The 17,704-nt window shown below is 32.8% G+C and overlaps 1 protein-coding gene across 1 annotated transcript in view; it reads left to right on the top strand.

The window, feature by feature from the left end:
• The first annotated feature begins 859 nt into the window (after window positions 1-859).
• Window positions 860-17,704, top strand: part of LOC114330981 (NPC intracellular cholesterol transporter 2 homolog a) — a 59,080-nt gene continuing 42,235 nt past the window's right edge. The window contains exon 1 of the mRNA XM_028280431.2: window positions 860-1,139. Coding sequence (XP_028136232.1) covers window positions 1,043-1,139 — 97 coding nt within the window. The 5' untranslated portion in view covers window positions 860-1,042. The remainder of the gene's footprint in view (window positions 1,140-17,704) is intronic.

The following is a 17,704-nucleotide window of genomic DNA, read 5'->3' as shown; positions in this document are numbered from 1 at the left end:
CCATACTGTCTGTGACGCATGCGCGCAGTATTATGAAATTTTACTCTCAATCGCGCCTAAAGAAATATAACTTCAAAAATATTATTAATACGATAAATTATCAATGAATATTTCACATAATCTAAAAATAAATCTACATGTGTATAGAAAATGAAACAACGAAGTCAAAAATGGACAAATAGTATATGGAAAAATAATATCTAGCGAGCGATTTAGATAAAAATAAAGAACATCTAAAAACTATAATACTTACTCATTTGTCTATTAATGATTGCATATAATTAATTCTCAAGAGGGAAAAATAAAAGGATGACATGAGAATATTACAAAAAATAATCAGGACTGAAGTGCTTTTGGAAATGTATTTACAAAAGATAAAAAAACTGAATCAAAACCAGTAAAGAAAGCCAATAATAACAGTGAAAATTGCATGCAACAAGAAGAAAAATACACGATAGTGTATAAAAATTATGTTATCTTTTATTAGTGCTATTCCATAATAATTATAAACAAAAACACAATTTAAGAGGGTAGGCGCAAAATCTTGGTCCAATGATATTTAAATACATTCATTTTTTCAAATCCTTAGAAAACTAATAAATATTTTTGAAAAATTTATATATTTTTTTCAAAGTTACAGGGGTGAAACAAAAAGAGAAAATTTAGTGTGATTTTTAATTTCAAATATTTGATTCAAAAGGAACTTATTGTTTATTTTAAGGGACTTTCAGCCCTCGGTAATAGTGTAATCTTTCATTCTGCGTTTAAATTTTTCAAAAATATTTATTATTTTTCCCATTTAATCCCTATAAGAATTTGCCAAGATCAAAGTCTAAAACCAAATTAAATTTTTAAACTCCAAGTACATCGTGTGTGCTAGCACAAGTCGCTTTGAATTGGTCAAACATACGATTAAAATCATTTACACTAATTTCCGTTGAATTGAAGATAATGCGAGGCTAAATACAGTGGTTGTCGATGATTTACTCTCATTATCTAAGTCGTTAATTAGTTGGACGGTCTTGTGTCTTTGCTCTTCAAAATGGGATCGAAAAAAGTGGTGATAAGTGCGATGTGTTTAATTTTAGTTTTAGGTATATCATCCTGTTTAGCAGATACTGACGATATTGAGGATTGTGGTAAGGTTTAAGCCTTAATGTTAATGTTCTTTTAGATAATTAGTCTTTGTTAGCTCGACAATATAATTATGTTAATTAGTGCATTTGCTGACGGTTTTTGCTGTAAATTTTAAAAAACCGCTTGGATTAACATGCAATTTGGCATACACATAGCTAACATGTGAAAAAATAAGTGATAATGTGCCGATGTGGTTTTTACCTGGGGGTAAGTGCCACCCCTTCTCGGGGTTAAGAAGTATACGTTCAAAATAAATCCGGAATTGAATAAACTGGCTAATTCTAAGAAACTTTTGCTCAATGAAGTTACTTTTTGAGTTATTTGCGAGTGAACATGTTTAATTTTCAACAAAAAAATCAAGTTTTAGACCGTTTTTTAAAGTGTTTAAAAAAGCTTTATTTTTGTTTTTTAAAAAAGTTTCTAGCATCAAGTGTAAGTAAGTGACGCTTAAAATAAAGTTGGTCCTCTTTGTTTGTTAAAAAAACCTAAAAACCACTCTTAATTAGCATAACAAATGAAATTAATCGTTTCAGTTTCACAAGTTACTATGTATTGTTTATATGATCTGTAAGTTTCATCCGTTCAAAGTGCTGAGTTTTAAAAAAAATTGTTTTAAATTAAACATTTTTTCCTTTAACTTTGAAAAAAATTCCCTTTTTCTCAAAATAACCTATTATAACCAAAATTATTAGTGATACCAAAAATTTCAAAGACTATAAAAAGGAGGTTTTGCTTTTCTGAATATGTCAGATTTCTTGTTTTACTATAAGACAAAAATTGGTGAGGATACGGCTGTTCAAAATTTGCAAATATTCGTGATTAGCGACTCGTTCAAGCTGTTTTAACTACAGCGTTTTCATAAATAAGCACATTGAACCAATGAAACTCACAGATCATATATAAACAATACAGACTTAAAGTAACTTGCGAAGCAGCAACGATTAATTTCATTTGGATGTAAATAGGAAGTGATTTTCCTGATTTATTTTTACCAAAAACATTATTTTGAGCGTAACTTACTTACTTTTGATGTTAGAATCTAATTTAAAAACTAAAATAAACCTTTTTTTAAATAATTTAAAAAAGTTGTAATGCGTTTTCCCCGAAAATTATTTGATGTTTTGGTCATTTCACGTTGAAATATTCGATTTGGAATTTGATGAGTAAGAAAATACTTTCCGTTAGCTACAACTCTTCTTCTACTGGGTCTACAGACTTCGTATATAAACCATTGCTTTCAATTTTTTATAGGCTATATTTTTGCTAAGAACAATTTTTTTGCATATAATACTTACCTTTTGAGTTGTTTTCGAGAAACCGTCTAAAAACGTGTTTTTAGACGGAATCGACTAATACACGCATTTTACAACAATATTTTAAATAAGTTAGGTTAGGTTAGGTTTTCAATCTGGTAGGATGTAGAGCAACATTTTTGGTGTTGTTTTATGTACTATTAGGTTGAAGACTTAGTCTTTTGCTAGCAGTTGCCGCTAGGGCATCCCTGCCATTTCGTTCGTTGCAATTCGTGACTGCATGTCGGAATTTGTCCTGGTTGGGTCAGAGAAAGCAGCATATGTGCCGCCTATGGAAAAGTATCACCAAGCAGAAAGCCCTTATACCTTTCCGTACCGCTCCTCCATAGGCCGATCAGACACCAGTTTACTTCAGACCAAGTCGTAGATTCTATTAGAATTTTATACTACGACGTTGGTCTTACTATTTTTCAAATGACCGGGCTGGGACTCAAACCTCGATCGTATATCCGCTAGATTTGTCGATCGAAGGCGCCTTTGCCCACTGAGCCGTCTGACCGTCGGCAATCATCGTAGCTATTCGGACTTTAGAGACGGCTGCTCTGAAAAGTTTATTTAATGTACATGAATACCATTCTCTCAGGTTGCACAGCCATGATATTGTATGTCTCCTTATGCTTCTTTTTCCTTGGATCTTTCCCTACATAATCAGTTGGAGCAAGTTTTATTTCTCTCCACATGTAATATGTTTGAATTATTCCAATTTTCTGGTTTTTATTGTATTTAAGATTTCCTTTTCTTTATTCATCGTTCTCAGGAAATCTTTGTTTGTGACGTGTTCTGTCCATGATATTTTCAGAATTCTTCTTTACACTTCTTCTTCTTCTTAACGTGCCCTATCAAGTCCCCTTGACGTTGGCGATTAACATGGCGAAACTGTCTCTGTCTCGAGCTATTCTAAATAGGTGTTCTGCTTTCTTTATTCCTGTCCACTCCCGGATATTCTTCAACCAAGAGGCCTGCTTTCTACCAATTCCTCTGCGTCCTTCGATTTTACGCATCATAATAAGTTGAAGAATAGTATACCGGTCTCCCCTTACTACGTGTCCAAAATAGGCCATCTTTTTATAATTTGATGTTATCAAGCAGCTCGCGGGTAGCATTTGCTCTCTTAAGGACTGCCACATTTGTCAGCATAGCCGTCCATGGTATTTTCAGAATACGTCTGTGCAGCCACATTTCAAAGGCCTCCAAACGGTTAATGGTGGATATTTTTAATGTCCATGCTTGGACATTATACAAGAGGACTGACCAAATATAGCATTTAATCATGCGCTTTCGAATTTGAAGTTGCAAGGTATCATTACAGAAGAATGACCTCATTTTTAAAAATGTCGTGCGGGCTATCTTGATTCTACATTTTATCTCTTTATCTGGATCTAGTTGTTCAGAATATGGCAACCAAGATATTTAAAACTGGGTACTCTTTGAATTATATGACCATCAACATGACAACCGTGAATCTTGATGGGCCAAACGGCTAAATACCATGTATTTTGTTTTTGAACAGTTTATATTTAGGCCAAACTCTCTTCCCACTGTATCAATGGCATTTAAAAGGTGTTGTAATCCATTCATATCATCACTTAAAATAACTGTATCGTTTGCATATCTGATTGTATTTATCAGATTTCCATTAACCTTCACACCCCATTCCAAATTATGCAGCGCTTCCTTAAATATTCTAACTGAATACAAATTGAACAACAGTGGTGACAGTATACAACCCTGTCTGACACCTCTTCTCTGACCTCACCTCTGTCTTCTTTACACCCACAACTCAAATAATTTCAGTTTTTTTATTGATGCCGCATTCAAGATCCAAGCATCCATTCCATACAACCAAGAAGAACGTCGAGAAAACGTAGCATCTAGCTAACCCAACTCCTAGCTCTAACTTCAAATCTCTGCTGCAGACCACTCTTCTCATTTTGTTAAAATTTGTTCTAACCTTTTCTATTTTAATTTTAATTTCATGGAAATACTCATTTGAGGAGTTGATTATTGTTCCAAGATATATGCATACTGGTCTACTCGTTCGACATTGGTTCCGTTTATGATAAGATTCTCGTTATTTCTTTGACTTTTAGGTATTCTCATCAATTTCGCTTTTGTGTTGTTCATTGCTAGACCGTATTCTTGGCCATACACCCTATTCTGTTCACCAGTCTCTGAAGATCTTCAATATTTTCGCCTTAGATGACACTATCATCCACATAATATATCTAATGTTGCATACCATTATTCCAGCTGTTTCGTCCTTAATAGGATTTAGGATCTCTTCCGAATAGGCATTGAAAAGAATTTGCGATAATAATACACTTTCCTGCTTCACCCTACGTCTAATTGCAATTTCCTCTGACAGCTGTGCGTTAACACTTACTTTTGCTCGTTGCTTGTACTAGTAATATAGATTCGATATGATCCTGAGGTCATTGTAGTCTATCTTCTTTTATTTTAGGACATTCATTAATTGATCATGTCCTACTTTATCGAATGCTTTTTTGTAGTCAACAAAACACGTATATATTATGTATATCTTGATTGACGTCCAGGCACCTTTGTATTATTGTAAAGATAATAATTGTATTGTAATTTACTGACGTTTATTTATTGACGACCACATAAGCCGAACGACAACAAATATAATAGTAAAGACGGCGAGAGACGGTCTCCCAGTAGGAACACATTCAGTGGAAAAATGTCAGTCATGTCCACACAAACAGAAGAAGAAGAAGAAGAGGGTATAATAGGTACAAATATATACAGACACATTTGCTGCAGTATATTTGCCCTTAAAAGGGGATAGGCGCAAAATCTTGGTCAAATACTATATAAATACATTCATTTTTTTTCGAATTCTTTGAAAACTAATTAATATTTAAAAAAATTTAAAACGTAATAAAATTTAAAACTTTTAAAATTTATAAACGCAGAATGAAAAATTACATTATTACCGAGGACGAAATTCTGTTAAAATAAACAAAAAGTTTCTTTCGAATGAAATATTTGAAATTAAAAATTACACTAAATTTTCTATTTTTTCCAACCCTGTAACTGATAAAAATAAACATTATAGAAGTTTTTCGGGACTTTCGACCCTGAGCAATGATGTAATCTTTCATTCTGCATTTAAATTTTCCAAAGATACTTATTAGTTTTCTTAGGATTCCAAAAAAATGAATGCATTTAAATGGCATTGGACCAAGATTTTGTGTCTACTCCCTTTTTCACCATAGTTCATACTGTTTAATATTTTGTGCTATACATACATCATTGGAAGTCTTACAAGGCTATCTTCTCTTAAGGTTTGTCTTATTAAATAATACTCATGAAACTGATTTTCATCTTTACAATAATCATTCTTTACAATATTATCTTTACATTCTACAAAAGTAGAAACCCAAATTGTGTATCATTAATATCTATGTCTATGGAAGAATATAGTCTAATACCAAAGAATATAGACCTTATAGAAAGGTACTGCCCTTTAACGTTTCAGCATAGGATTGTGTGCACCAACTGAGTTGGTGCATGTGGCCTGACAATGACTACAGAGGTCTGTTCGTACAGGAATCAGAAACTATCACTGACTATCAGCAACTGCACGACGCATGCGTGTTTCAATTGTGCGAACGCTAATATTGAAACAGGCATGCGTCGTGCAGTTGCTGATAGTCAGTGATAGTTTCTGATTCCTGTACGAACAGACCTAGTATTTTCAAGGGACAAATAAACGTGACCATCCGTTCCATTCAAATTCTTCTTCTAGGAGAGTTTATATTCTTTGCTAATACTAATAGAACAAATCAATATTTGGAGAGAAGTTGGCTATCGCAAATATTTGGCAAGTACATATAAACATCGTAAATTCATGCACAGTTTTAAGAGCCTTCCAGATTTCTTTAAGTTTCAACAACAAACTATATAAAATCAAAGGAGCTATTAACCCGGAAAATGAGAAAAAGTAGGTTAAACGACAATCTATGGAGGAAACTTTGATATGTCTTACCCACTAAACAGAACTATAAATTGAAGAAAAAGCTTCTGCATAAAAGATATATTTATTTTAAAACCACCCAAAAAGGGCTACAAATACAATACAGAAGGTTTTCGCTCTAAAAAGAGCATCATCAGTGTTTTTTGCTAGCTCTACATGCTAAGCCACCAAAAATACATGGGTTAAAACCCTTAAAATATCGACTAAATAGTCCTGTCGCCAGGGGGGGTACAATGGCCTCCTTAATTCAGATGGACTTACCCAAGTTTTTTTTATATATTTTGACCCGTAGAATACGAATTTTTTGGGTAACAGTTGATCCGGATGTCGATAAGATTGTTATAGACAAAGAACTTGAGGAATTACATAACAGCGATTTCTCGCAAAACAAAACATATTTTTGTATTTTTTGCGTCATTTTAAGCAAAAAATATTCCTACAAGTTTTTTCGTAGAATGCATAGTTTTCGAGATAACCGCGGTTGAACTTTCAAAAAATCGAAAAATTGCAATTTTTGAACCCGAATAACTTTTGATTAAAAAATAAAGTAGCAATTCTGCTTACCGCATTTGAAAGTTTAAGTCAAATTATATCGGTTTTGATTATTTGCATTGCTAAAAATTAATTTTTTTATTGTTAAACTAATCTATAAACACATAGTGTTTCCCTTGACTAATACATTCGTTTTAACGCATGCTACGTAGAAATTGCCTCGCTTGCACTTGTAGCTACTCTACCTACTCGTTCGATTTTAAATGAGAAATCATAGAAAACATCACTCACATACTAGGTGTTTACTCCTGTGTACAGCTTTGTTTAACAATAAAATAATAAATGTTTAGCAATGCAAATAATCAAAACCGATATAATTTGACTTAAACTTTCAAATGCGGTAAGCAGAATTGCTACTTTATTTTTTAATCAAAAGTTATTCGGGTTCAAAATTTACAATTTTTCGATTTTTTGAAAGTTCAACCGCGGTTATCTCGAAAACTATGCATTCTACGAAAAAACTTGTAGGAATATTTTTTGCTTAAAATGACCCAAAAAATACAAAAAGATGTTTTGTTCTGCGAGAAATCGCTGTTATGTAATTCCTCAAGTTCTTTGTCTATAACAATCTTATCGACATCCGGATCAACTGTTACCCAAAAAATTCGTATTCTGCGGGTCAAAATATATAAAAAAAACTTAAGTAAATCCATCTGAATTAAGGAGGCCGTTGTACCCCCCCTGGCGACAGGACTAAAATGTGACATTAAAATATTAAGTGCTAAATCCTCACAATGGATGAAATTACTAAGGATCATCCCTAAGGCATTATATGATCTTCCACGAAACACGTGGGTTGTTGAGTTAAATTCTCTCTCTTCACATAGAGAACGGTAAAAGCTAAAGGAGTTGATTTTTACCTGGATGGAAAAAAATTCTTCTGAAGCTGGTTATAATGTCTAATGAAACAGCCATAGGACTGGTTATGACGCATTGAACTGGATATTGAGCAGTTACAAAGAAGGAGAAACAACGAATTCATGTGGAGACAAGATAATGCTTAGATGGATAAGTTGAATGCAAAGTTGAGTTGAGTTGAGTTGAGTTGAGTTGAGTTGAGTTGAGATAAGACAAAAAAGTATAAAATTAAAAATGAGAGGATTAGGGGTTGTCTAGGGGTGGCACCAATTGACGCCAAAATCACAAAGCATATGCTAATATGGTTTGGTCGTGTTCAATGTTAATACAATCACCCAACACGAAGAATTGCTAAACTACGGGTTCCCTGAAGAAGTGGGAGAGGAAGACCTGGGGGAGACGCTTAGACAAGACATATCTTTTGATGGGAGTGATGAAAGGTAATAGCGTTGTAAAGAGGTGTTATAAAGGTAAAGATAATGATGATGATCAGTCAATAATATTGATACATTAAAAATAACTTTAAATTTAAAAAATGCATGTAAAAAGTAATATAGGTCAGGAAATGAAGCATTTTGGCTCGCAATATTTTTGTCCAGCATGGATTTACTTGAAATTTTCATAGAATGTAGGGAATAGTACAAGTATCATTTTCTATATCATACCGTTGTACGCTAAAACCTTGGAGGTGGTTGCTACCCCATCTCGGAAGTGGGAATTTTTTGTTACATTTTAGCCATGGAAATAAATGGAAGAACTGATTTTAAGAAAGACATCTGTTTTACGTTTTCTTCGTAAAATCAATATTTTTCGAGTTATTCGCGGTTGAAAGTAACAGTTTTTCGACAAAATAATCGACTTTTTTATAGGGTTTTTTTTGAGAATAATTCGAAATATATGCATTTAGTTAAAAAAACTGTCGATATCAAAATTCTATCTTCTAGAAACACAAATAAAATCCTTTCTTTAAAATTTTTCTATAACCAATACAAACGGAGATACGGCATGTTAAAGGTTAGCCTTTTTCGTCAAATGCATAATTTGAAATATTCAAAGCCAAATAAAGGGAACACCTTGCATTTTTCGAGGAAAACTTACAAAATCGTTTTTTAAGTATACAATTAGACCTTTCAAACAAGATAAAAAAAGTTTCTAGCATAAAAATTGAGCGACTTATGATTAAAATAAAGTAGGTACTTAGTTTTTTCTAAGATAAATCAGTGAAAACTACCCCCTAACAACCCTCCTAACCAAAATTGATCTTCACCCTTCTGTAATTCTTTTACATATACTTAAGTTGGAAACATATGGGAAACTTTTTTATTATTAATTTTACGAAAAAAAGTTATTCTTTATAAAAAGTTCTGCATGCCCCAAAACCTAAGATTCAATCATCAGATATCAAATTTTCTCAATATTATACGAGGTATGTCAAAAAATATGAATTTCGGTCAAGGATAAAGTACCTTTATTTCTCTCAATATCGAAAATTCTTAGGAATTAAAAACTAAGATCAAATATCCAATTACATGCTTCTAATTGGAAAAAAATTTTTTCTCAAATTTATGGATACCCAACATCGTTTTTAATTACTTCAAATATGATAACTCGTTTATTATTCATTTTATGAAAAAAAGTTATTCTTCATAAAAAGCTTTGCATGGTCTAAAATCTAAGACACAACTATGATATATCAACTTTTATTAATTTTATACGAGGTGTGTCAAAAAATATGAAATTCGCTCAAGATTATAGTACCTTTATATGTCACAATATTTCAATTAGAAGAATGTTATTGCATATTGAAACATAGTTTTTAATTCTAAACAACTTTTTTAATAACCGTTTTCAATATTGTGAAAAATAAAGGAACTTTACTCTTGAGTGAAATTCATATTTTTTGACATAACTCGTATAAAATTAATTAAATGTGATATCTGATGGTCACATCTTCGGCCTTAGGACATATAGAGCTTTTTATAAAGAATACCTTTTTTTCGTAAAAGTAATAATAAATGAGTTATCGTATGTGTAATAAATAAAAACGAAGTTAGTATCAATAAATTTGAGAAAAATTTGGAAAATATTTTTTTCCAATTAGAAGCATGTGATTGCATATTTGATCTTAGTTTATATTTCCAAATAACTTTTCATAATAAGAATTTTCGATATTAAGGGAAATAAAGGTACTTTAGTCTTAAACGAAGTTCATATTTTTTGACATACCTCGTATAATATTGACAAAATTTGATATCTGATAATTGAATCTTAGGTTTTAGAGCATGCAGAACTTTTTATAAAGAATAACTTTTTTTCGTAAAATGCATAACAAAAAAGTTTCCCATATGTTTCCAACTTAAGTAGACACGCTGTATATTACGAATACACTCAAGAAGTTTGACCTATTTAAAAGGCCTAATTTTAGAAAAATTGGAGTTTTAAAGTAGACTGATTTTTTGCAATTCCGTATTTTTTACCATTTTGTTCAAAATATCCCCGAAAATACTGGAGTTGCGAAAAAACTAAAAGAGTACTAAATTGTGGCTTTTTTAATATCTAAAATTTTTCTGTACATAGATTTTCTTTACAGTGAATATTTAGTGAGGTATAGCTGTTTAACACCTCTATATACAAGCAGACACCCTCTTATTTAAGCCCTTTAAACTCACCCCACTTAAAAACTAATATATCATACGGAATTTAATTTACATTGTCTTATAGCTCTTAAAAAACACTAAAAAATCATACAAAACTTTTTGTCACTAAAAATGAAGGAGCTATGTTTATAAAACTAATTTTTTTTTTTCGAATAGCCCACTTGGAGGTGTAACAGAGCATTTTCAATGTATGTATATAATACCACAGAACCGGCTTTTCAGCAGTAATACGTTATATTCCACTTTCTGCATTCAAATCAAAAGACAGAAAAGAAGAAACATCTGCTCATGTATCTGCGTGTGTGAGTGAATATTTCGTTGATTCGTCGCCAATGTTATTAAAAATTGCAATGTTATTAAGGGTGGTTTTCAAGGGGTGAAATATTATGATATTACATATATCCTAAAGAATAAAACAATCATTATGTAATCAATCGAAATCAAATTTTACCCATATTAGATAAGGTTTACAATGTTTTTATATAATTTTTGAAAATAAAGGGTAGTGTACACCCCCAAAAAATAATCAACGGCTTCGAGCATGATATATAATATGAAGCACAGGGTGAGATGATCCTAGTACCAAATTTTTTATGCAAATCGATGCAAGCCGAAACCATTATTATAGGATAAATACATTTTTTATATAGCTCCAACAAGGGTGGTTTTAAGGGTTGAAATATTATGATAATATATCCTAAAGCATAGAAGAATAATTGTTTAGCTAATAAAAACCAATTGTTGACCATAATAAAGTTTTATATGTATTATAATTTTGTACAATTAGGGGTAGTCTTCACCTTTAAAAAACAAAAGCGTACAACGACTCAATTAGAAAATAAACTAGAGGGTGAAATCGATTTTTGTACAAATCGATGCTGGACGTAAAAATTGCGGGCTTGACCTTTTTACAGCTTCATTTTCTGGCCAAATATAGAAATCAAAAGTTTTATCAAGAAAAAATTAAAATGGTTTTATCACAAGCATTACAAAAGGTAAAACCCAGAGATTATTTATCTTACTAACCAACTAGTAAACTATAAAGGTCAGATGTCATTTTTGCTGGAAATTGTGTTAATGAACCCTAATTAGAAATTATTGGGCAAATAGTTTTCGTTATTACTTAACTCAAAGATAACAATCGTATTTCCTGGTATAATTGGGTTAATCATGTTTGCAGTCCTTTGAAACGTAAAAGTTGTAATCACTATTGTATTGTCATCTAAATAATGAATAATAAGTTTCCCTAATGAAAGTACAAAAGAATAAATTGTTTAGATATTATCAGTTGTTGACACAATACGAGTATAAGTAAACTATTCATTACAAATAATGAGTGGATTTATTGTTTAGGTATTATTTGAGTTAATAATTAAACAAAAATAGTCGAAATTGCCGATATATACTACTATAATAATGTTTAATTACAGTGCTATAAAAATAATATCCAGGGTGGTCCTGTAATTGTACAAAACGAAGCAGTGAAATATCTACCTTAAGATATTCCGATTTCAGTCAACTTAATTTAATGCAGTGTTGATGTTAAGTAAGATATATATGGTGTTAAAAGTGGAGATTAAAAATTGTCGGTAGAACTTTTATGTTTGCGGACATTTAGGGGATACCGGGCAGAACGGGATACTTAAGAAAGATAACATCATAGAAAGAAAACTGAACTGTGTATTTAAAAATAACCAAGTCAGGCAGGATCACTTGCTATTAAACTTAATACAACTTACTTTATTTATAATCCAAATTGCTTAGTTACTTGGTTATAAAGAACTTAACTTATCAGTTCAAAATTCTATGGGGCAAAATGGGACTGTACTTTAGTCAGGCTGGCAGAGTTCATAAATATGAGCACCTTAGTCTTCATCATTCACACCTGCGCAGGAATTATGATCCATCTATGGCAGACACTACACACTACCCATCCTTCAGTTGATTGTAAATATAAGTATCCACAGTAAATGCAACCACAATCTTCATCATCTTTTGATGAGTCAGTGTCCATATCGTTGTCTTCTTTAGTTTTCTTTGATTTTTTATTAGTTTAAGTTTTAGTCAGACTCTTCTTACAGAGTTTAAATGCTCTAAAGTAGTGGCAGTTTAGGAGAGCGGGGCAAGATGGGATAATATCTCATCTTGACACGACCGCTTTGCCCCAACAGACATCATTTCAAATAAAATTAGCAATTTCTAACATAAAAAATATACCTACAACGATTCATAGCAAGCAATATTAAAATACGTGATTAAACTTGCTTACTCACTTTATAGAACTTCTATAAATATCACCAAAATTTATAACGAAACAAAAGAAAACGGATCTTATGTCTGAAAAAAGCACATTACGTGACTAGAAGTTTCTTTCTGACCGAAGTGAGTCAACCCACGTTCGTTCAAATGGCGCTATATTGCCGATATTATGACGACTATAAGTTATGCACACCGATTCATTTCCCGTTCTACCCCGAGCCCCGTTTTGCCCCGGTCTCCCCTAATTTATTCCTCTACAAATTTATAACTGTGGTTTTTGAGTATGAGGAATTATAATTTCATGCATACTTTGATGAAGCTGATAGAATATTATAAAAACATTATTTCAACCAACACTGCCATTTATTTTTTTTCCTGCCATTAACATGGTGTCGTCTGTCTACCTCAAGTTATTAATAGGGATTATGTTTACTGCAATGCCAGCTATTTCGTTGTCCATCACCTCTTGCATAACTTCCGAGCACAAGTTAAATAGCAATGGAGAGAGTCTTCAACTTTTCCATACCCCTCTTTTAATTTTTTCATGTCCTCAGATTGTGTGTTGTCTATTTTTATGTGCGCTGTCCGGTTATAATACAAATTTTTTTATTATTATTATCTCGCTTGTCTATTTGCTTTTGTTTCAAAATTGTCATGAGTTATAATCTGTAATGTAGGCATATACATCTTTGCCTCTCTAATTTCACTTTATTGCGAAATCCGAAATGTGTGTATATATATATAAAAAATGTTTAAGGTGTCGACCACAACCCGACAGAAGCCAACTTTATTGCAATTTGTATATCATTATCATACAATCTTGCACGTCCATACTGAACGTGATAGGGGAGGAAAGCATGCTAAATTTGCAGTTACTCGAGCGTTATGAGGACCTATTGGGTTGTGAAGATTAGGTCCTAAAACCAAAAAAAGTTAAGTAAGGTTTTCAATTTAAGTGGGGCTTTCCATTTTTTAAAGTTATTTATTTTTACGTAAAGAATCGAAATCTGCAATAAAAAATTGGGGCTACTGCCTAAGATTTTAAAGTAACCCACCTCCCAACCTCCGTGAGGGGTCGTGTTTAGTGTCATTCGATAGATTTTTCAAAAATATTGAATACGTGTATTTTGCAATTTTTCGATCTGACGTTCATTTCGCGGAATATAGCGGGGTTCCTATTTAAAATTTTAAAATTTTAAATTTACCCTCCACTATTCTCCCTGGGGATCGTCTTTGGTATCATTCGATAGATTTCCTTACGCCCCGCTCAAACCGTCAGATTTTTGAAATATACACTGTTGTGCATGTACTTAACTTACGTTATCTTACGATTTCGGGTTATTCTAAGGATACCTATATTTTTTTCGGACCCCCTTAACGAACTTTCCTGTATTAAGATCCAATATATTATTGTAGTGATACATTTACAGGGTTTCTCCGCATGTGATAATCTAAAGCGCTCGAGTAACTTCAAAAATCCCCTCTTGGGCTCCCCTATTATAAGCTTCTCTCACCTGTTTCGAACTCTACCTATTAGTATGATAGAATTGATCCAAAAGATGGCATAACCCAGACATCCAAAGTGATAGTTATCCTCCTACACCAAATTGTTCTATATGGTCCACATACTGTTCAGAAAAAGTCACACAATTTTGAGCGTCGGGTTTGGGGGGAGAGGGGGGAGAAATCGGTAAATTCGTAGTTTTTAGGTTTTTTGTCAATATTTCTAAAGCTATACTAGGGTGAAAAGTGGAGGTTTTCGATACTTTTTATATTTTTTGGGCACTTGATGATAATTTTGGGTGGTGAGGTTGACGCTTCTTCAAGGGCTTATCACTAACATACCATCGGCCACTGAAATAGCAAATTTGATTTATAAAAAAACAAAATCCTGTTAAAGAGAATCACTAGGGAATTGCCCAAAAAATACAAAAAGTATCGAAAACCTCCACTTTTCACCCTCCGTAACTCTGGAACTGTTGATTTTATAACAATTATGTGTGAGACCTTTTTTGTTTTAAATTTTATGTAGAACATTTTTGTATAGAACGTTGTTTACGCTACAGCATAGTTTTAGAAATATTGACGAAAAACCTAAGAAAACTACTAATTTACCGATTTCTCCCCCATCTCCCCCCCATACCGGACGCTCAAAATGGTGTAACCTTCTACTGAACAATATGTGGACCATATAGAACAATTTGGTGTTGGAGGAAACCTTTTACTTTGGATTTTTAGGTTAGGCCTTTTTTGGACCAATTATACTATACTACCTCAGTAACTTTGAAACCGTTCATTTTAAAAGGAATATGCATCGGGCCTTTTTTATTTCAAATTTAATGTAGAACATTTTTGTATAGAAGGTTGTTTATACTAAATCGTATAGTTTTAAAAATATTTACGAAAAACCTAAAAAACTATGAATTTGCCGATTTCTCCCCCCTCCCCCCGCCCACCTGCCGCTCAAAATTGTGTGACTTTTTTCTGAACATTATGTGGACCATATAGAATAATTTGGTGTTGGAGGATAACTTTCACTTTGGATGTATGGGTTTTGGTCTAGTTATACCATACTATATCATGTGCCGCTATTATCCAATTTTCTATTAATTTTGGCATCTAATTTTAGGATCAATTTGTGCCGCTCCTAGACTTCCCCCAATATACTCATTCTTAATTTTATTCTTGTTGTCACTTCACTCATCCATCTAAGCATTCTCATTTCTGCCATATGGAGTCATTAGTTATCTTTATTTTTAACTGCCTAACATTGAGTGCCGTACATGACAGTTGGCCTTACGGACCTTTTATCGAATTGTCCCTTCAGGTTTATTGGAATTTTTCATTCACCCATATCTAACATCACCATAATATCCATTCAACCATAATTTTACTGTATATCTCTCCATCTATTTTCCTATTAGTCTGCAATAACGATTCTAGGTACTTAACACTATTACTTTTCACAATCATTTCACTATTCAAAGATAACATTTTATTTGTAGAAACTTCATCTTTAAATACTGTATTTTTGTTCTGAGAAGTGTTAAACTTTTTCATCAAGATCTTGTCTTCTCTGTTCTAGGTTTTTTTCTAAATATCTTCTAAATTGCTCTCACTATTTCCTACTGTTATTGACCAGAGTGTTTAGCACTAAAAACACTGAAATAAATCGATTTCTAAATACAGCACTTAGAGTTAGAGACTTGTAACTTTTCGGATTGGGCTCAGGATGATGTCAAGAAAAAAGTCTACTATAGAAAAACGGATAGAAATTCATCATTGTATTTTAAGAAGGTGCATAAGCGCAAAAGTCTACTGTAGAAAAATGGATGGAATAGTAAGAGACTTGTAAATTTTTGGATTGTGCTCAGGATGATATCAAGAAAAAAGTCTAATATAGAAAAACGGGTAGAAATACTTTTCATTTCATTTCACTATTCAAAGATAACATTTTATTTGTAGAAAATTCATCTTTAAATAAACATTCCAAATACTGTATTTTTGTCCTGAGAAGTGTTAAAATTTTCATCAAGATCTTGTCTTCTCTGTTCTAGGTTTTCTTCTAAATATCTTCTAAATTGCTCTCACTATTTCCTACTATTATTGACCAGGGTATTTAGCACTAAAAACACTGGAATAAATTGATTTTTAAACACAGCACTTAGAGTCAGAGACTTGTAACTTTTCGGATTGGGCTCAGGATGATGTCAAGAAAAAAGTCTACTATAGAAAGACGGATAGAAATACATCATTGCATTTTAAGAAGGTGCATAAGTGCAAAAGTCTACTGTAGAAAAATGGATGGAAATGTATAATTGCATTTCAAAGTTCATAAAATGCATTCAACAGTACATAAGCATATCAAAATAAGCATATTAATGGCAAGATTTTGTCACTGGGGGTTTTTAGGGTCAATGAATAAGACTACGCCATCAGAATAAACCACCGGAGCGCCTGGTGCCCAGGGTCACTGCTAAGTCATCTGAAGGTTCAAGGGTTATCGGCACTAAATTGATACAAACAGATTACTTGGAGGTTTTTGCAGTCTGAGTACTGAGCACCTGGTGCCAGATGTAATTAGTGTCACTGCTAAGGCACGTCATCTTCTGAAGTTTAGATGGTTTTGGGCACAAGGTGCACCGGGGGTCGGTTCTAATAACATATTCTTGTTAAGCAACCCCAAAAACCAATTTAATAGTACCAATTTAGTACCTACCGAAAACTCTTGAAACTTCAGATAAAGTGCCTTACCAGTGAACCTGGGCACCAAGTGCTCCTGTGGTCGTTTCTGATGACGTATTCGTGTTTAGTGACCCCAAAAAGCCCCAAGTAACAAAATCTGTCCCTTAAAATGCTTACTTCGACATTATTATGCACATTTACATGCATTTATGCACTTTAAGATGCAATTATGCATTTCCACACATGTTTCTATACTAGACTTTTTCTGTTATGATCCTGAACACAATGCAAAAAGTTGCAAGTATTTAGGTGCTGTCTTTAAAAATCGATTTATTTTGTGTTAATGTCCTGGTAACTCCTAACTAAATCATCAGCATACATTACGCACCAGGGAGTGTTACCTTGTAGAGCGTTATAGAGCGTATAACATTGCGGAGATAGCCCAATGTATTTCTTATGGACTATAGAAGCGCGCCGATGCCACGGCGTACTGATTAGAATGAATCGTATATCGCCAGTCAAGTAGCCACCCGTGTCCGAGAGGTTTGGCAACACTGATCTCCATAAGCGTAACATTCTATTCTTAAATTGAAACAAAGTATAGACACCGTAGTCCAAGCAATGAAGCTTAAAATAGGGCAAAACCTCGCAATTTTTACAGAATGGATCGATTTGCTTGAAAATTTGAGAACAAGTAGTGGATAGTCCAAGGATCAAAATCTATAAGCTGTGGAAAGGCGTTT

This window comes from Diabrotica virgifera, chromosome 4, assembly GCF_917563875.1.
Source record: "Diabrotica virgifera virgifera chromosome 4, PGI_DIABVI_V3a".
Lineage (NCBI taxonomy): Eukaryota > Metazoa > Arthropoda > Insecta > Coleoptera > Chrysomelidae > Diabrotica > Diabrotica virgifera.
Note: the sequence above shows the minus strand (reverse complement) of the source record. Positions and strands in the feature narration are given on the sequence as shown.